General features: G+C 36.6%; 1 protein-coding gene across 7 annotated transcripts in view; it reads right to left on the reverse strand.

Annotated features, from left to right (window-relative positions):
* The window catches only part of COL11A1 (collagen type XI alpha 1 chain), a 282,954-nt gene that overhangs the window by 11,732 nt on the left and 249,165 nt on the right, over positions 1–22,057 (reverse strand). For all 7 annotated transcript variants that reach the window (XM_089686598.1, XM_089686599.1, XM_089686597.1 and 4 more), the window contains 15 exons: positions 14,998–15,051; positions 11,906–12,013; positions 11,431–11,484; positions 10,502–10,555; positions 8,786–8,839; positions 6,331–6,384; positions 6,134–6,241; positions 5,230–5,283; positions 4,839–4,892; positions 3,686–3,793; positions 3,399–3,452; positions 2,615–2,650; positions 2,287–2,340; positions 1,426–1,672; positions 498–610 (listed from right to left, as the gene is read on the reverse strand). In XM_089686598.1, coding sequence (XP_089542724.1) covers positions 498–610; positions 1,426–1,672; positions 2,287–2,340; positions 2,615–2,650; positions 3,399–3,452; positions 3,686–3,793; positions 4,839–4,892; positions 5,230–5,283; positions 6,134–6,241; positions 6,331–6,384; positions 8,786–8,839; positions 10,502–10,555; positions 11,431–11,484; positions 11,906–12,013; positions 14,998–15,051 — 1,206 coding nt within the window. The remainder of the gene's footprint in view (positions 1–497; positions 611–1,425; positions 1,673–2,286; positions 2,341–2,614; positions 2,651–3,398; positions 3,453–3,685; positions 3,794–4,838; positions 4,893–5,229; positions 5,284–6,133; positions 6,242–6,330; positions 6,385–8,785; positions 8,840–10,501; positions 10,556–11,430; positions 11,485–11,905; positions 12,014–14,997; positions 15,052–22,057) is intronic.

The following is a 22,057-nucleotide window of genomic DNA, read 5'->3' on the forward strand; positions in this document are numbered from 1 at the left end:
TCATGATGTTCCCTCACCACTGCCTCAATAAATATTTTGTTGATCAATGATAATAACAAGTGTTGTTGGTAATTAAACACTCTATGATCAACCCCTAATCCCACATGCGACAATGATGGAGCCTAATAACTGGTTGCTCAAGTGGCAATAGCTGCAATGTGGGGAAAAAAGGGAAATGTCTTGTGTTGTTCCTTCCCCCACCCCCCCACCCCCATATCCAGAATTATTGGGATTTTGAATAAGCAGCTATGGGGATCGCAATTCAGGAAGGGTGGCTATAAATGTAACTTCAGGCACCAGTGGGTGAGTACAGAATGGGATGCCAAATGTGGCTTTTAGTTTATGTTACAGATTTGCTTTAATTGTCCAGTCCTCACTTTCTTATGTTCAGGAACCTTTGATTGATTTCTTTAGAACAAGAAATTATCTAAGGAAAACTCTGTGTTATTGTAACACTAAGAAGGTCATAATGCTAAAATAAGGAGAGTTTCACTTACTCCTTCTGACTTCTTGTCTGCATAGATACAGGTCTCCCCTCCAGCTGTGAAGTTGCAGTACACTTTGAATGAGTCTCCAGAGCAGCCCTGGTTTGGATCGATCCAATATTCACCTGGAGGGAAGAAGAGAAGGGCTTATTATAAATCAGAAAACATGAAGAAAGATTTAGCTTTTTTTGCTTTGATGCAAGTGAACTGAACTCTTACTTCGGGCTAATTCTTTAACCTCTTTTTTGTCCTTTGTATAAATAGGAGATTGCAAGCTGTGTGCACAGCTATTTATACAGTATTATATAGCAGTTGTCATGTTTGTACATATTTTTATCTTTTACATAAAAACTTTTATGCTCAAATTCATAGAAATTTAGTAATACCTGGGAGAGAACAGGTTAATCACCCTGATACTGCACTTGCTTTGCAACTCGCATAAATTGCATTTGTTATGTTTGTAGGCCGATTATAGCAGATGATGGAACAATGGCCCCCACGCTGCAGACTACATGTGATGAATTGCTCACATCATTGGGCATTACCGCTGAGAAAGCAGGAAACAAGATAAGCTGGGATTCAAAGACAGGCGCTGTATACATTATGCTGAACTTGGCTGGTCACTGCCAGGGACACAATTAAGGTATGCAAAATGTTTGATGTTTTTTTTTTGATAGATAGGGAAATAAAAACTCAACATGAATATTGTTAGATTTTGTTTATCTACAGAGCTGTTAGTTTGGTGTATGCTGTCGTAAGGATATTACAAAAATAATTTTAAATGGGCATGTTAAATGCTTTTTCAATGAAACCTACACCACTTTGACTATCCAAATATAAGAGCAAAATAAAATGTTTAAAAATGACTGAAAAATGTGTATTGTAGCGAAAATCTGGTCCAGGTTAAAACTAGGTCTTCTCTCTCTCTTTTTTTACATACCGTCAGGGAACTCTGGGTGAGATAGATGAAGATCTTTGCATGTTCTAGCAGGATTGTTTTGGGATCCTTCTGGATATTTCATGCGCTCAATGTCTTGTTTCAGAGAATTTAGGGAAACAAAGATCTCATCCATTCCATCATAATCCAAAATATTGTCTGCTGCATCTGCCACCATGCCATCAGGGGATCTTCGGGTCTTCTTTGGTGATTGGATAGGCAGTGGTTGGATGACCTCTCCTGGTGGTCCCTATAAAATTTAATATTTAAGTGGTTAGCACTTCCACCTGGCAGCACTGGGGTCATCAGTTCAAATCCCAACCATGTCATTATCTGCCTGGAGTTTACATATTCTCCCTGTGTCCGAGTGGGTTTCCCCCTCCCCCCACACTCTATAGATATGCTGGTAGGTTAGTTGGTTCCTGACTAAATTGGCCCTAGTATGTGTATGTATGAATGTGAGTTAGGGACCTTAGATTGTAAGCTCCATGAGGGCAGCGACTGATGTGAATGTACAATATATATGTAAAGCGATGTGCAAATTGGTGCTATATAAATACCTGTATTAAATAAATTCAGGTATGAGAGCATTTTAATAATGAAAGTATTGTTTTCTAATCATATTAATGGTTCTATATATTTATACTATTATTATTATACAGCAATAATAGGACTAATAGACTAATAGTATTGGCTACAAATATGTTCTCTCTTATTCATATTGCTATAAGCGTGAATTAAGCTAGAAACATCTATCAATCTCATCATCAAGAATTTAATGAATAGTTAAAATTCTTTATTATCAAGCATAATATAATGTTAAATGTAGTGAAAAAAAATCTTAAGGCTTAAAAAGATACTTACTGGTGGTCCAGGAGGTCCAGGCATACCACCATCTCCCTTCTGACCTGCAGGACCCTGTGGGTGATATACAATGCAAAATTGCAGTCAGAAAAGACTAAGATAAAAGTATATGTCCATAGTTAAACTCCTAGGGGCTGTTTGATGTGTTATTTAAGATCACAGTTATTCATTATGGAAATTTACTGTGTTCAGCAAGAAGTAGAAGTAGAATGTGAACAGAGAAAACACAATACATATTGCCTAAAATGAAAGGCCTTCATAGGAAAAATGTAAGTGCACTAAGTTATTGAGCTAGTATTTCAGATACACAGTAAAACAATATACTTACACTTGAACCCTTTGAACCTTTTGGACCTTGAGGACCCTATGGACAAAATACAAATAATAATTATTTGTAGTATATACACAATGTGTTTGTTTGCAAGTTTGCAGTTTGAAGATGCTTCTAGGAACTTGTCTTAATGACTACCACAGCCATTTCAAGGCTAATTAAACAGCAAATAGTACTTGAAGTCTTCAGTTGCTGATGATGTTAAATTTGTACATTACCACAAAATATTGATGGATTATTGAATATATCTACTATTGTTTTTGAAAGATTGTAGATGTATTGGTACTCTTTAAACTTGGAAGCTGTTTAGTAGTTAAAGGCATGTTTGTTTGACAATGTGATGATTTTTCTACATTGCAGAGAAAGATTCAGCCAGAGTGGGGCCCTAGCAATAAGGCAGCTTTGGCTGCCCATGATTTCTATTGAAATTGGTAAGAATTAAAATAAGCACAGAGAAGCCACACCATTTGCATTTTCTGTACTGCCATAACCCCATCTTACACCAACTGCCTACAAGAGCGACTTCCCTTGTGAGGTGACAGGCAGGTGCATGGCTTTGACCAGTGGAGTTACCCCCTTTTTTACTGCAGGAGCATGGTGGTTGCAAAGAGTCCCCTGGATATCCAGCGGGCTCTAGGCTATTGTCTAAGTTGCCTTGTGGATGATCCAACTGTGCTATACTGTGAGTGCAGATGTAAGACAGGTAAATAATTTATAGCTTATGCTTTGCTATAAAAAACAGTTCTACAAAATGCAGATTAAAGATTTGTAAAATACTTACAGGTAACCCAGGAGGGCCAGGAGGACCATTTGGACCAGCAGGACCACTAACACCCTGATTGAGATAAATATATTATTAGCAAAATTATGAAACTAGTATATAACTAAGCAACGCTAAACGTAGTGTAAGATACAGTATAAAATCTGATGGCTTTGAAATTAAAATACTGCAATATACAGTACCAATTGCACATGGTAGAGTATTGCGGAAAATACATTGCTTAAAGTTTAGTTTAAGACACCACAAATATCTTGAGAGGGATTTATTGAGACAATTTGCACACTTACTCCATCACCCTTGGATCCAGGAGTCCCCTGTGGACCTGGAAGTCCTCTGTCTCCCTTCTCACCCTGTTCTCCAGGAGGACCTATCAGACCAATCAAACCAGGATGTCCCTGGACAAATAAAAATTGAAGATTTAATGCAAAAACTATGTGACACACATATCTAATCATCAGTATTTTTAAAGTGTGCATTGTCATGTACAGTTGCAATCCAAACTACACACATACTTCATTTCATACTAGATCCTTACTTGCTGCAATCAAGGCTAAACTAGATGAATTTGTTTTTGATGTATGCAAATGTATCTTGTGAGATTTGGGTTACTAATTGTTCCCCAGGAATCTTGCCAGAGGATGATGACATTATTCCCTACAGTGCAAATGATGGTGGCTAGGTAGGTATTTCTTTTTGTACTACCATCATATAGTGTTTTAAAAGGGGGGAGGGGCTCCTAAGATAATAACATGACCTCTACGTTTATGTATGAAACAAATGTTTTCAATACCTGTGTGCCTTCCCCTATGCACACAGCTACTACACTTGTAACAATTCTCCACTATGAGTATTCCACAATCTCATTCAATCCCTCCTCCCTAAAGTTACACTTCTATACATATAAACTTTATAAAAAGGATAATCTTATACAGTTACCAGAACAAAAGGGGGTGGGTTAGTGTCCCTATTAGAGACACAGAAGACAGTCAAAACCTGACAGATGTACTAAACATTTCCAATTATATCCAAAAAGAAAAGAAAATGTTTCTCATCCTCAATCCTAAATTAAGCGCATTTGAAACTTTAAAGATACAGAACAATGGGCAATTCTTTTTTTTTACAGTATTATCATATGCAATTGCAATATAGAAAATACTTTTCAGCATTTAAATATGTGTTTTATAAAGCTTGACGTTAGATAACAGTTGCCTGATTCGGCTATTTTTTTCATTCAGATTGAGCCACAATATTATCTCGGACCGCTGTCAAGGGAACATCACTTCCATTTCTGATTGCTACAGTTCTCTCCATATCAATCACTCAGGTGTATGTATATTTCCCTAAATATTCATGTATATAAAGGTATCACAGCTATAGGCACCTTCATCTAAAGAAGTCCATCCTTAAACTCAATAATAGCAAAATAATTGTGTTTCTTACCTTTTCGCCTTTGGTGCCGGGGTCGCCTTTCAGACCTGGAAGTCCAGGTGGTCCCTGAAATAGTAGTATATATTTTAACAAAACTGCCCTATAGTTTAAAAAAAATGCAAAGTGAATGTAAGTGATTGTCAAAATTGCTCCCCAAAAACATGTCTTTTGGAGTATAAAGGCAAATAAATGTTTTAAGCCCACAAATGTCTTATTTATGGTCATAAAATACAGAAGGATATTGAAGAGCGAATTTTGTAATGGTGGAATACCACATTTTTAATGGTCATGTGACTAGTAAAACCCCCTTACCTGTCCCTTCAATAATACAGTAAATAAATAGCTCCCATTTCTAAATAACAGGTGATGCTTAAGGTTAGGAAAGGTCTTCAATATAACTTACTATTGGGCCTGGAGGTCCATCCTGACCGGAAGCACCTGGAAGACCTTGTTCACCCTGAAAGTAAAATAAAGACAAATTAAGATCATTCATTATTTAGCGCTAGAAACAAGAAAAAAGTAGAATTCATCGCAAATGAAAGAGCAAAGTTTTTAAAAAAAAAGTATTTTAAAGGGTCAGTTAATTTAAACCATTTTTAGATATTTAAGACTTTTTAGGCTATTTTCAACTTTGGAAATGCTGGAGGGTAAAACCAAACATTTTCTAATACCTCTTTGGGACCCAAATGGTAAGACCTGGTTAATTGCAAAGGGGTCTTATTTTACTGGATATTTGATTCTAACAATAATTGATTTTACATTATGCAAAATGGGAAGAATTGGAATGCTTGACATGGTTTAAAGTCACATTTTTTTTCTTAAAATAAAAAAACCATGTGATGCTTACCTGCTCTGTATTGGTATTCCACAAACAGGTCCCTTACCTATTCTTCTGGAGTCCCCCCGCTGGTCCACTCCCTCTCTTTTCCAAGTGCCCCTCAGCAAGCTTTGTGCTGAGGGGGGACCTGTGAAAGTGCATCTATAGACACACAGAGTGGCTTGGCCACATCCCCCACTCCCTTCTCACAGGATTTGACTGACAGCAGCAGAAGATTGGAAAACGACTCAAGTGTTTTTTTTGGGGGGATCAAGAAATGCATTAAGATTAAAAATGTTTTGACTTTAGAACCACTTTAATCCCTAGATTGGCCGGCTACAAAGCCAGGAACTAAAGCAGGTTTAGTTTATTGCCAAAGTTCCAAAGATATAAAATACCAATGGCTCATTTAGTTTACAAGAAAACAGCTATATCAAATTGACTTTTGTTGCTAGTTAACAAAACACCAGGTCAAAAAAATGCAGCTTACCACAGGTCCTGGAATTCCTCTCAAACCTTCAGGTCCCGGTTTTCCTGCAGGGCCTTGAGGTCCAACAGGTCCTGTCTTTCCAGAAGGTCCTTCTGCTCCAGGCTCACCCTAAAACACACCAAAAAGAACATATTGCAACACCACAAAGCGTTTGGTGAGAAAGAAGGTAAGCTTGCTCAGTATCTGAAAATCATTACCTTTGCTCCTTTCTCTCCTTGTCTTCCCTCTGCACCATGAGCTCCAGGAGGACCCTAGAAAATAATTTAGATGTATAAAATAATCTTTTTGAAACTATATATAAATCCCTAGTATAACTTACAGAAGATTAAGTACTATTTTGTAGAATGCTTACTTTAAGGTTTTAAAGATTAAACACCACCCAATTAAAATGGAGAGGTATAACCATATGTAATATAAGTATATGTAAACTTTTGTTATATGTGATTTTTTTGTTGGGAACCAACACTTTAATGCTTTCTTACCATTATTATGATCATTTGTTTTTCAACAGTTTTTATACTGATATTGATATTCAATGAGTTGTGTTTTGACATTCAAATAGGTCCCCCACCACTGAAACTGTTTGGAAACTATTGTTTGGTATAAAATAAGTCATTTTATAGATATGCTATATAATATATAACTCATATATGACACAAACAGGTGCCCATATTTTAAATAAACTCCCTTCCAATCACTGTTCAACAAATTTTTATTTTTTGCCAGTTTTGGAAACAAAAGGATCCATTTCTTAATGAATTTCACATTCTGAGTTCAAATATAACAATGAAATTTGTCAATTGGCTCTAGTTTTTCTGTAAACGGAAAGTTTTCTACTATAGGTGTAATGACTACATAATGCACAATAATTATATAGATAGATGTCTTTCCACAAATATAAAGCAAGTGATATTGACTACATAACAAAGCCTAAATGGCATAATATATTGCATAGGATTACCAAGAAAAATTATAGCCATAAGCTAAGTTGAATCATTTTAATACTTAGGATTCTCACTAGTTTTGTCTTCAGTTTGTGTCGGTTTTGCTTCTCTTGGCTTTTCTCTTGTATTCGAGGAAAGGGCTATCTCTTACAACTGCACGTGACTACACGCTTCAGGTTCTTCGTCACTTGACTCAACCACGAAGGATTCTGGTGCTTTAGGAATTGGTAGCCCCTCTCCATGAGGAACTGGACGTATTGCCGATGGAATATTTGGATAGTGCACAGATAACTTTTTCTTCTTATTTAGCCCTTTTACAATTGGAGGCACCATACAAAAGTAACAATTACTAACATGATTTGTTGGCTCTCTCCAAATCATTGGCACAGCGAAAGGCATAGATGCCTTTTTTCCATTCAACCATTGCTCCAGTGCCGTCCCACAAGAATTGCAGCATATATGTGGTGCCCAGCTCTTGTCCTGGTCTCCTATCTTGCAGCCAAAATACAAGTTGTAGGCTTTCTTAATCATTCCTGTTATCCTCCTTTTTTGTGAGATAAAAGTTATTTCACCGCAGATATAGCAGAAATTATCTGCTTTATTCACACAAGTTCGAGGCATTACTGAGTAGCCTATATAAGCATAAAACGAAATGTAAAGACGCTGTCGAACTACAATCAGCTACAGATACTGCAGCTTTTATGCAGTGAAGTGATGCAATTAAAGGCTAATATTGCATCATCTCAGTATACATGCAATTTTCTATTGGTCACCAGTATCAATTGCGCAATATGCAGCTGAAGTTGCATCATAATTTTGAATGGCTTACGTCATTAGATGGGTGAATATATCATGGAAACTAGAGCCAATCAACATTTTTTAGGGTCATTTTCGTTTTCAGCACCCCAAAATTATGTAAGATTAGCTAATTTTATGCCCAAAACTTTTTACCTGTTGAACAGTGTTATCATGGGTCTTGTCGGTGTGGGTTTGTATTAGGTGTGGGTGTACATGATTCTGCCTAGATCGTAAATAATGACAATACTGCCCACGACACCACAGCAAACATGACTATTGCAGTTTTCTTATATATCTGAATCAGTAAAACCCACCAATGATTTATTAACATCTTGACAATTTACCATGTGATACCTTCTGTGAATTAACCCCCCACTTTCCTTATTGAAGCAAGACTATTGAGAAATATGCATCCATACATTCAAAAGTGTAAATTGTTATATAATCAGAAAATAGTATGAGCTATTACGTGCATGTATATGGACATAGATAAAACTCATGGTACCAACAAGCACATATACATTGGAGAATATGTAGAAGATTATATATGTGTGTATGTCTGACCCTCCAGAGAAATTTAAGGTTTAGTTATTGCCAGTAATTATTCCCTACCTATGTGCTCTATTGCTTGTACAAAGCATAGTTGAATCAATATTCTATTACACTCCACAATAATTATTCATCTCTATGAACTCTTCGACCTATAGGTGTTTAAATCTTTCCCAAGTTGAGTAGACTGTTTATTTGCATTACATTTTATATCATGGTTTATTATTGTAGACACACATTATTATAGGTGTTCCTTTTTGTACATCATGTAACAGAAAAAATATGAGCACATATGACAAGTCAAGACAGTCTTCAGGCAAAAAGACGATACTTATAAGGACAATATAAAATTAATACTTACTCTCTTGCCAGGAGGACCAGGTGGACCAGCTTCTCCAGATGGACCAGGAGGACCCTGTAAAAAGTAAACACATTTCTTTTTTTCTGAAAAAATGTTTGCAACCTAAAGCTGGTTTGAGTTGACAATTAACATTGATAGGATCTCTGTTTTAAAGAATGTTAAGAGTGGTCAAGCTTGTTATGCAGTTTATTGCAGCAATAGATTTCCTCCAGACTAGGTTCATCCAAATATTTCCCAGTTATAGAAATAGAAATAATTTATTTAATAGCTGCTCCCCAGTAAAACACATATCCTGATAAAATCTGAACATATTGCTATGCTTTTATTAACTATAGTATAATTGACACAGAAAAAAAATATTATGTAAGTAAAAGCTCAGATGATTTTTTTATTTTACAAGGTCAAACATTTGTGTTTTTATGTATCTGCAAAACAGTTAACGACTTGTTTTTGTATTGTATAGGGATTTGGAAAGGCACTTTTTACTTAGCCAAATCTGCAGGCTTCCTTCTGCTAGGCCAGTCCCCACAGCCTCATTTGACATGGCCAATGCAGGGTCCATAGCCCTGCACTGGACATCAGGACGTTGAGGGACTGTCCACCGCTGGAGCATGGGGGAGTGCCTTCTGGTGTAGAAGCAGATGATAGCATAGGTAAATGCTTTTACCATCCCTTGGGCATAAATGAGCAGTTAAACCTTGCATTGTGGGGCAGTCCTACTGGTGGGAAGGAGTTTTAGTTTTGGGAGTTTAAAATAAGTTACAAATAGCTCTTTCACCAAACACAGGTTTGTAGCCTTACAGCAGCCTTACCGACTTCTAAAATATTTTGCATAAAAAAAAAAAACTAACAATAATTGCAGTTTCTTAAGCCCATCCTAACATATAACAACCCCTTATTAGTGATTTAAGGTGGCCATAAAAATGATTTAAATCAAAGGTAAGTGAAAAAGTGTAACAAAAACATGACCAGACCAATTCTAAGCTACACCAAATTTAAAATGGATGTGCTAATTTATGCATTATGCAATTTTGTATTAATGCTGTTTGCCAAATGTGACAATAATGTATTCTTTTTTGTCATCCTTGGTAATTCTAGAAATAAAGTGTGATCAATTATACACAGCTCCTTTAGTTTTTACCTCTGTTGGGCACAAAGTTCAGAATTAGAATTGATACAATTTGATACAGATTACATTATAAGAACTGATCTTTAGTTCCTTTCCCTTTCAGTGAATAACATGGCATGGGTCATCTTGCCATGAATACAAAGTGTGATATATCATACCGATAAGATTATAACATGTTGAAGATTTCTGAAGCTATAATTGTTCAACTCAGACATGGCATTCACTTAATCAAACATATAACATTTTGTCTTTCTTGCATTATTTAAATGCTATGAAATGATGATATTCTGTATATTTTTTGTGATCACATCACTAAGTCTAGTTATATTATGCCATTGGTTTCTAAACTATTGAGACAAAAATGCCATGCCATCATTAGACCAATGACTCATAGCTAAAACCTCTGTCACGTATTAAATAGATATTTATTTGATGGGGATTACTTTGTAGTGCTAAACATAAAATAATTTACAATTCTAAACCCAAGAGCCCACAGAAGAAAACATTTTCTGAGAAGAAAGTTATAGCACTACAGGAAATAAAGACAAGAATCATAAACCGCAACAGTTAACAAGAACAATACTTACGGGTTGACCTGGTTCCCCATCTTCACCCTTGTCACCAGAAAGGCCATCTGCACCCTTTAGATAACATAAAACATGTTAAAGCAAAATAAATGATGAATAGTAACCCACAGAATTTGTTCAGACATTGTCTTCAGTTTAGTAAATTAGGATAATGTAGGACGTTGGCTAATTTGCCGCTATGGCACATTGCTTTTTGCCTTATCCATAGCGGATCCATTAGTCCATTATGCATGTTTACTGTACATCTTTATACATTAGCTTATAGTAAATACTTTGTTATAGAGCGCAATGAAATTCTATGGACAGTTTATCATACTTTATATTAATAGATGACTGAATTTGTAAAAACCTGTTATGCCAACAGTCTGCTGAATCTGGCCATATTATCCATTATTCAGGTTGAGATATTCAAGATATTTTAAGGTTAATTTATTCAAGTAAATGTAAAATGTTACATTTAAATTTTTCTTAATTACTAACCAACAGGTGGAATTCTGTGAGAGATTTTTTTACAGCTCTTGTGCTAAATGTATTAAGAAGCGGAAATTAAATGAGCAGAGCAAATTGAATCTTGGTTTAAGTAGTACACAATATACAACTTAGGGATACATTTAAAGGTACATAGACAGGTAACATATTGTTGATAAAAGACAGCTAGTGTACTTGAATTACAAGTCTCTTGTGTTTGCTTGGTATTCATTTATGTATGTAGGATATACAGATGTTCTAATGTGAGTCAAAACTATAAAGAATCAGCAAAATACTGGTTTGTACTAATATAATTATATGGCAGTTATAGACTGCTATGTAGTAAAATATTTTGGCATGAGTTTCACTCTATTACACCCATCATCAATTGTAAAATATGTTTATAATCTAAGCATTAGAAATCAGTAAAATAAATTTTTATATACAGTCCAATCACTTACACTTGGGCCAGGCTCTCCAGGAGGACCAGGATCTCCAGGGAATCCAACAGGACCCTATTATGAGGAATTAAATGAAGAATTTAGGCATGATACATCTAATATTGTATATATTAAAATAAAGCAAGGAAAATATAGTGCTTTTATACATATTTTCCTTTATGTATTATGGTCAAGGCTAAGAAATCCTTTTTTCGAGTACTTTTTTAAGTTACAATTAAATGTTGCATATACATGGTATACAGTTACCTGTCCATTCAGCAGATGGAGCTCTAGTCCTCTAATTTAAACAGTTAGCTATTTCAGTTTTCAACTTTGCTAAAAGAAACCTGTTGTTCACTGAATTCAACAACTGAAGCTCAACACACATAATGATGATTTATTCCTTCTTAGATGTATTATACAGAGCTATCATTGAAAAATACCATGTTTAAATGTTTAGTTCTTTTAAAAAAAATCCTTTAAATGCTTTTCTTACAGGATTTCCTTTAGGTCCATCATCTCCTGGTGGGCCTTTAGGGCCAGCTGGTCCAGCTGCTCCGGGTGGTCCTGCTTCTCCTTTCTCTCCTCTTTCACCTTTAGGACCCTACAAAAGAATCATATATACAGATTATAGATGATATGGTGTTAGATTAAGACCTCTGAAGCCAAAAACAGATTAAGCCTTTTAACAATTTTCACAAAGCAACTAAAACCTTATTATCTCTATTGTTATTATTGTGAAAAATCTAAAGTTTAAAAGACTTGTACAGTCTTTATTTCATGAGTCTATGTCAGTCCTCAAATCCCCAGGCAAATTTCTCTTTCACTCTGCTCTATGCTTGCAAAACAGTTCTTAAGATGTCAGACAGGAAAGTTAAATAGCCAATATGCTTAAGTAAAGGCAGACAAGATCACAAGATATCAGTAAATTAGCTAGTTACATTAAGAAGAATGAATTTTACTTCTGGTGTTATAACAAGGTGAGGTTTTAATTACTGATATGATTCCACCACTATAATGAATTCTTCGGAAGTAGAGCAGTAGGTAAAAATAATTGGGTTTTATAGCAAATTTTGTAGTCCTGTTAATTATCGCAAATGACAAAAACTAAAGCAGAATGCTGTGTACAATAGTCCTTCATCTAAAAATAAGGTGCACAATGTTTACAAAGCTCTTAATGGAAAAGGAGAGTTATTGATCCCACTAGGTGATATGTTTAGCAATACTCCCAAGTGAAGGGAGCACTAGCCATAAAGTAACAGAAACAAAGTGCAATTTAATATTTTAGATTACAGGGTTACCAAAGCTGATTAACGTGGGGCCCATTCAGAACAAGTTTGTTAGGTTTTTTGGGCTGCGATTGCTCATGCAGGCCTAATGCAATAACAATCCAAAATCTGGGTTCCTAAAAGGAAAATTCATGTTATTGTTGGGGATTCAACTGTATGAGATGTTTTGTAGAAACTGGTGAGGAAGAGTTGAAAGGAGTTAAGTACTTCCCTGGTGCTACCATCAGAAGAATTTTACCAATATTCATGAAAGCTAGTCAAGAGTGTAATGTTGTTGAGCATCTTAGCACCAATGACTTTTCTGTGCATGCCATACATTTTTGTTTGGTTTCATTTCGTATGCATTCGTTCATTGAAGAATTTTATTTTGTTATATTTTTTATGTTAAACTGATTCATTTTTGGAATTCATTTCCTTATATTCAGCATTTGTTTTGTATATTCATTGGTCCGGGTGGATTAAAAAAAATGTTTGCTGTTTTTTCTAAAGATTGCTTTTTTCAAATCAATTGGCATTTGTTACTATGTCCATTTGGAGATTTGTATACATCTGAATCTCTGAAATCACATTTTCGGCTGAAAGTCAACTTGAAACAAAATGAAACATACATGCCTACTGTATTCCGCACAGCAGGACTTTCAGAATCTTTGCAAAATAGGCTGTACCATTTCATGGGTCTTACTTGTCTATTTTCACAAAAAAAGGAAAATATTTCCTTTGCAGAGCTCAATATGTGATTAGAAGAATAGTGTAAAGCTAAATGTTTTGATCATGATGCTAGCGGTGATCTGATATTGATCTACACAAAAAAAATGGTGTGCTTCCCTCACTCAGGAATACTCAGCTACTTAGGTTGAAATTCAAGAGTTTTTTTGGACATGCAAAATTGAGCAGAGATTTAATTAATAAGGAACATTTCTGTCATTAACAGGACATATGAGGATTTGGTTGATGGTGTGATTAATGCAGTTAGAGATTCGGGTGCTAAACTCCTGCAAAAGCTTCCTGAGTTGACAGCTCTTATGTTCAGGGACAACATGGACATTGTTGTGAAAAAAGTGAGTCTAGTAGCACAATTTCTTTCTTTAATACTGTGTCTGAGCCATTTGAGGAGATACATCCAATACAAACTTATGGAAGAAGGGGTTTAAGTGTGATTCATGTCATCAATGAATTTATGAGAACCTCTGCTTGAGAAAACCCTGTGGGGAAAGAGCTACTAGAATTACTTATTATTAAGGAGTCAGTAGTGTTCAGTGATGTACCTCTATACATAAATTACTTTTGTTCACAAGGGTGAATATTTTTGAAGATGTGTGGAAGAACTGTGGAATGGACTGACAGTAGTTTTTTAAAGACATTTTTATGACTTTTTTATTTTAACTTATTAAATTGGTACAAGTCACTTTAGTGGGTTATTTTCACGTATAATTTGATACAGGTCACTTTGGGATGTTATATAGTTAGTATTATATACATTTATTTTCTAGCAGCTGTTATTTTAGGTAGCTGGAGATTTCACTTAGTGTGTTGAGGAGCCCAAGGTTTACAAATAATCACTTGAATTTAAAAGTAGCACAACACACTGAAACAATTACAGTGTGTCACGGCATGCTGCAAAAATGTGTTAAAACACACATGTTAACATGAGTCAACTTAGATGCATTAAGCGTGCGTCAACACATGCAACAGAAGCGGGGTAAATCCAGCCTAAAAGAGTATCACTAAGCAGAATGAATGTTTATTTTTTAAGGTAAATGCCAGTAAATAAAGTGAACCTGTGTTTGTATTGAATAATTATTAAAAAAAGGATTTTTGCTAGCACACGGTTTGTTGATTGCATTAAACAATTAAACACAGTGAGGGAGATTTACTAAAACGGGTGCATTCAGAATCTGGTGTGGCTGTGTATAGTAGCCAATCAGCTTGTAACTTTGTTTTTTTCAATTACAGCTTTGACAAGAAAAGCTGGAAGCTGATTGTTTCCTATGCAGAGCTGCACCTGATTTTGCACCATGCAGATTTAGTAAATAACCCCCAGTGTAACATTATTTACTAAGCTCAGTGAATATTCACATTGCTAAATGAGCAGTCTCTACTCTTCAATAAATCAAACCCACTGTTTCTATATTACATGGGTACATACCAATATGTCTTATATTGTAGGAACCAAACAAACAAAAACTGATAAGTTTGCAGCAACATAAGACTACTAAATAGTACCATAATATTTTGGATAAATGTTAAAAAAATGCAAATTATACTTTTCACAGAGAAGTAAGTAATGTTTAGGACTTACTGAAACACCAGCTTCTCCAGGGGGTCCTGGGTTTCCAGCCTCTCCAGGCTCACCCTAAAATGATAGCAACAAAACAATAAATTATTACCACAAGCTGCACTATAAATCAAATTGTTAGCAGGATACATATATAACTTCATTTGTTTCAATGTTCAGAAATTAAAAATAAATTAATTAACTAATCATAAACACAATGTGCAACATAAATCCTGTTCAATTTTATCTTTTAAACAATATACTAATAATGCCCATTCAACAAGAAATATATTCCTCTCTTGACGTTTTCAGAGTTTAATATGCAAGCAGTGTTTCAGCACTCTTCCAAATTATGTGCAGTAACATTATTTCACTATCCACGTTTCATAGACCAAACTTCACTTGTTCTAGTTACCTCTCTATTATGGAAAGGTAGATCAAGCTTATTATTCCTCCAGATCTAATCCATTTTCAAGTGTTTCATCTGAAAAGGCTAATATCATCTATTCAAGTTTGACAACCTGCTTCCCATAGCCAGTGTACTGGCTTCCTTCCAAAATGTGTACAGTGATATCCTTTCACCATCTACTCCTTTTGGACATAATCTCACCATTTCTAAACTACTTGAGTCTCTGGCTTTTTTTTTTTATCATTCTCATTTGGCAATATCTTGGTTCCACACATTATACCTCTTAGCATGTGCAATGCCCTAACATATTATACATTTTTTTTCGGGGGGTACAGATACATTTGTAATCACAAAACATTAAAACGAAAATGCATTCACATGAGCATTTGATGAGACCTCCCCATGCAGCTGTGTAGAAACAGATCACTTTCCTTTCACAATGATCAGTTTTTGATGCGCTTTTGGTGTTAAAAAAACAGAACAAAAATGTATGAAAAATGTATCCTATGGAACTCTTCACACCAATGTCTGCTGGTGTGGTAAATTTTCAAAAGTTCAGCATGCTGCATTTTTAAAAAACACTCCAAAAACAAGCCTCCCCATTAAAATGAATGGAAAAATGCCTCAAAGATGCATCGTGGTTCAGTACAGATCAGTACAATAATAGATAGGAATTAAAGCAGAACTCCAGGCAGAGCATTTTTTAATATATCCATAAGGTAACCTGGATTCCCAGCATCAGAAAACCAGTGCGGACCTATGCTTGTGTTCATACGCGTGTGCACTAGCTGCCCACTGGCCTATTTAATCTGGTCTGTCACTATGAGCAGTTGCTGAATGGTCTTCAGCTTGTTCATGTGTTTCTGAGACCCAGTTCACTGTACCTGCTTACCTGTGTATGACCTGGATTGCCATTGGACTTTGCTTTTGCTTTTGCCTCAACCCTGTTCATCTGATTACTTTGACCCCAACCTGTTTACTGGATTTGTCTGTTCCTGCTGATTCTGTACTGCTTTGCCTGGCTGTTACTAACCTTAGTCTGCCTCCTGAACTTATCTATCTGCCAATTTTGTCCCTCGCTGCCCAACTGTTGCTAACTGCTTCCTGTCTCTTGGCCCTGTTTCTGTCTTCTGCTCTGGTTCTAAATTTCTCCTGTATCCTGTCCTGAGGACTGTGTCTACCAGCTCTACCCACCTAAAGATCAGAGATTGCCAGCCTGATCCACCGGCGCTAACGCTACTCCATGCCTTTATATTCTCTGTCTCCACCTTCAGGAGTGTTGGGCAGGATGTGTAAGACAGGACTCCACAACATTCCATTTTTAACAAGATACGTGATAATATCTATTGTACACCTACTGTTGCTATGAAAGCTGCAGCTCACTCTAGTGTCTTATCTCAGAACATCTAGAATCATCAACGCTCTGTGAATTGACAAAGGAAGAGGAGGGGTGGATAACAAGCACCAGAGCAAGCCCGAGTTCTCGAAGAAGAAGCAGTCCAGAAGTACAGTTGTGTTCAAAATAATAGCAGTGTGTTGAAAAAAGTGAATAAAGCTCAAAATCCTTCTAATAGCTTTTATTTCCATACACACAAATGCATTGGGAACACTACACATTCTATTCCAAATCAAAACATGAAGAAAAATATATAAAATTTGTGTTGTTCCTCTAAAAAAAAAATTGAAGAAAAGTGAATTTTAGTCTGTTCAAAAAAATAGCAGTGTTTGTATTCTTCTTTACAAACTCAAACATTCACTATATAAACTGAAAAATGTTTGAAGATTTTGCTTTCCTTTAAATCACTTAATTAATATTTAGTTGTATAAGCACTGTTTCTGAGAATTGCTGTACATCTGTGTTGCATGGAGTCAACCAACTTCTGGCACCTGTGAACAGGTATTCCAGCCCAGGATGATTGGACTACATTCCACAGTTCCTCCCTATTTCTTGGTTTTGCCTCAGAAACTGCATTTTTTGATGTCACCCCACAAGTTTTCTATTGGATTAAGATCCGGGGATTGGGCTGGCCACTCCATAACGTCAATCTTGTTGGTCTGGAACCAAGATGTTGCACGTTTACTGGTGTGTTTGGGGTTGTTGTCTTGTTGGAACACCCATTTCAAGGGCATTTCCTCTTCAGCATAAGGCAGCATGACCTCTTCAAGTATTCTGATGTATTCAAACTGATCCATGATCCCTGGTATGCGATAAATAGGCCCAACACCGTAGTATGAGAAACATCCCCATATCATGATGCTTGTGCTACCATGCTTCACTGTCTTCACAGTGCACTGTGGCTTGAATTCAGTGTTTGGGGGTCGTCTGACAAACTGTCTCTGGCCACTAGACCCAAAAAGAACAATCTTACTTTCATCAGTCCACAAAATGTTGCGCCATTTCTCTTTAGGCCAGTCAATGTGCTCTTTGGCAAATTGTAACGTCTTCAGCACGTCTTTTTTTCAACAGTGGGACTTTGCGGGGGCTTCTTGCAGATAGCTTGGCTTCACATAGGTGTCTTCTAATTGTAACAGTACTCACAGGTAACTTTAGACCTTCTTTGATCTTCCTGGAGCTGATTGTTGGCTGAGTCCTTGCCATTTTGGCTATTCTTCTATCCATTTGAATGGTAGTTTTTCGCTTTCTTCCATGTCTTTCAGGTTTTGGTTGCCATTTTAAAGCATTTGTGATCATTTTAGCTGACCAGCCTATCATTTTCTGCACTTCTTTATATGTTTTCCCCTCTCCAATCAACTTTTTAATCAAGGTATGCTGTTCTTCTGAACAATGTCGGGAACGACCCATTTTCCTCAGAATTTCAGAGAGAAATGCACTGTAACCAGCATGTACAACATTTGCTGCCTTCCTTCCTTAAATAAGGGCAATAATTGCCACCTTTTTTTCAAAGAATGAATGACCTCACTAATAGAACTCCACACTGCTATTATTTTGAACATGCCCCTTTCAATTAGTGATTCAATTACACAGAATCAGCAGCATGCATGTCATGACTGTTGGGTCTGTTTGATTTCTATTACTCTACTACACCTGCTAGTAAATTATTTGCCATGTAGAAATATCATTTCTACCAAAAACAGTGATTGATCAGGTTAGTGATGTCTGACTGCTATTATTTTGAACACAACTGTACATGGACACACGTGATATCTGGCCTGATTGAAAGTATGAATTTTACTTTTCAGAGCAGCAATCCAGACCTGGAAATAACAGTGGTAAGTCATTTTACACAGCAGATATGTTAAAAACTCTCTACCTGCAGTTTCAGTTGAAGTACAAGGCCCCATTTACTTCCGTTCACTTTTGTGTTGTATTACTTATTAATGCTGTTCAGTAATCAACGTTTGTGATTGAGAAACAGCTCTTATTGGCTGTGCTAACCGCTTTTTTTTAAAGCTTAAGTTAGGTATATTTTTTTTTTATCAGTACAAGGGACAGTACTTACACTTAATACGAAGTGTTCCTTGTGCTGATGCCAGATCTCATTGTTGAAATCCAAAGTTCTCTGGCATCCCCTCTTACCCCCACAGCCATACTTCTGTGGGAGGTAATATCAGTACTGGACCTTTTACAGGCATTACTCAAGAATGCTATGTCTGCTCTTTTCGACCCATTCTCCATTTATAGAAGCTGTGCTTTAAAGTGATATTAAAGGTTTGTTTAAAAAAAAACAATAAAAACAAACGTGTCATACTTACCTGTTCTGTGCAATGGTTTTACACAAAGCAGCTCCGATCCTCTTATTCTCGAGCCCCCCTCTGGTACTTTGGCTCCTTCCCCTTGACCAGTGCCCCCTTGCTATGAGGGCCACTGGTGCATACTTGCTCCCGAGCACCATTCTTTGTGTCCATAAGACACATTAAGCCCTACTCAGGACACAGCTTGGCCCCACTCCTTGCTTTCTCTTCAATGGCTCACTGGCTGTGATTGACAGCAGTGGGAGCCAATGGCTCCCGCTGATATGTCTCAGCCAATGAGGAGAGAGAGACCCAGAACAGCCGGGGCTCCCGTGCACATTGCTGGATTGAGAGGGGGACTCAGGTGAGTATTAGAGGGGGCTGTGGGGGAAGTAGTACACAAGGTTTTTTAACCTTCATACATAGAATTCAGGATGGTAAAAAACCTTCATACTTTACAACCACTTTAACTTCCATGACTGTAAACCACTTTATGAATGAAGGAGGCAGAACTTTCATTCATCCACCCATCTTCCATTCATAAAGCCCTTTTCAATCATGGAAGCTATAGTACAGCTTCTATGAATGGGAGGGGGGAAGGGGTGCGCATTGTCTGCACTATCAACGAATGCCTGTGACAGATCCAGTGCTAATATTAAATCCAGAGCACTGGAGGTTAGAGCTGCAAGGGAATAGGGTGGGGGGGGGGGAGTCTGTGAAGAGGATTTTAGATTTCAACTAGGAAGTCTAGGCTTTAATATTTCATATAACAATTTACAAAGTCCTGCACTGTAAGTTTCCAAGGGCAAGACTTTCTGGGCGCTAATATCTTTGACTGCTCTGACAAGGCTTCTACTTTAAAAGAGTAACTTTTGACCTCATGCATTTTTGTAACTAGGAGAGCAAATAAAAATGCCATAAAGTGTGAAGCAATGCAGGCAAGTACATCACCCTGGACACAGTCAGTGTTATATGACTAAAATCTCTATTTAAATTCAGAGAAGAACTATTATTTTCTGCCGAGCAAGTGGAAAGATGAATTATTGCTGCAGTGAAGGTTGAATGAATGGGGATCAATTTGCTGTTTGTTAGTGCTTTGTGAATAGACAAATTCTTATTTGACTAATATTATCTATAGCCGTATGATAAAACCGGACTGGTAAAAAAAATTAGAGTTTCACTTTACATAAACAACAAAATATTTCTTATAAGTGATGTGAGCTTTTCACAGCCCGGTGTATAGAACTGAAACATCTTAAACATGCAGTATTCATTGGAATGGAAACAGTGATGTATAGTCTATATAAATATGGAAATAATACAATTTCTTCACAGGTGCCAAAAAGACCTTGAATATATCAGGCAAGTATACAGAAAATGAATAAAGTCAAGCATTTTTTGGAACCTGTGCAAACCTTCCAAGAACTCTTTATTCACGTGAAAAATTTTCTGGGAATAATTAACACTGGAAAATATAACACCAGGTTTTCAGAATGCAAGGTTAATCAAGATAAGTACTGATGCCAGAAGATAGTATTACTCAAATTAGGCAAAACAGTATTATTTCTCCAACACAAAGAACCAATAATTAGATTCCAGTTGTAATTGGCATAACTACTCTAAATGCCTTAACATAATCTCTACATACAGTAACTACTCTAAATGCATTAACACAATTATAAAGTCAGTTTTCAACTTGAAAACTAGGTCTGAAAAATTAAAAAAGACTTTTACTTAAATGTGTTACTAATCCCAGGACCTTGCATTCACTCTATTATTTTAGTAAATATAAACTGCTAAATACCTTTTCTCATCAGCAGTTAGAGCAGGCGTGTGACTTCTATCAGTGTCCAGCAGAGCACATGGTTAAGCTTGTAGGAGGAGTTTTCATTCTGCTCTGGGAGGATGCAGGACCCCTGACCTCTGTCTGGATAGTGCTGATTGACCCTGTGCTGATCACATGCACTCTCCTAAGAAAAAAACCTCCCTAGCAATACACCAAACTGAGCATGTGCAGAGTGACTCCACACGATATGTCTTATCAGGAGATACAAGGGGGCACTGGAAGAAGGGGAGGATCAGAGAAGATAGGATCAAACAACCTTTTTACACAATGCAGAGGATTAATCTCTTCTGTTCCACAGTGAGTATATTAAGCATGCTTTACTGCCTATACGGACTGATTTTACTATTGTGGGTTTAGTAACACTTTAAAATGATTGATTTTTTTATTGGTCTTATGCTTATCCAGTATTAGATATGTATTCTGAATAACAGGCCTAACATTTTAGATGTGGAATTTAAATAATTATTTTGGTTTCTAGGGAGAATATAAAGGGTAATAGGTTATCCTGTATGTACACTCACGGCCACTTTATTAGGTACCCTTTGCTAGTGCCAAGAAAATATCCCCCACACTGTTACACCACCACCACCAGCCTGAACCATTGATACAAGGCAGGATGGATCCATGCTTTCATGTTGTTTATGCCAGATTGTGACCCTACCATCTGAATGTCACAGCAATCAGTCAGGCCATTCTCCTCTGATCTCTGACATCAACAAGGCATTTTTGGCCATACAACTGCCGCTCACTGGATATTTTTTCTTTTTTAGACCATTCTCTGTAAACCCTAGAGATGGTTGCGCATGAAAATCCCAGTAGATCAGCATTTATTCAAATACTCAGACAAGCCTGCCTGGCACCAACAAGCAGTCACTTAAATGTTCTTTCTCCCCCATTCTGATGCTTGGTTTGAACTTCAGCAAGTTGTCTTCACCACGTCTACATGCCGAAATGCATTGAGTTGCTGCCAGGTGATTGGCTGATTAGCAATTTGTGTTATCAAGCAGTTGAACAGTATCTATTAACGTGGCCAGTGAGTGTATATTATTTACCTGTATAGGCCATATTTGAACATCCAGATTTGATCCAGCTACCCCTATTCATATGCTGCTTTAAGCTGTTAAAATGATGTATTG

This window comes from Staurois parvus, unplaced genomic scaffold, assembly GCF_062004578.1.
Source record: "Staurois parvus isolate SC_StPar_1 unplaced genomic scaffold, SC_StPar_1.0 ptg000402l, whole genome shotgun sequence".
Taxonomy (NCBI): Eukaryota; Metazoa; Chordata; class Amphibia; order Anura; family Ranidae; genus Staurois; species Staurois parvus.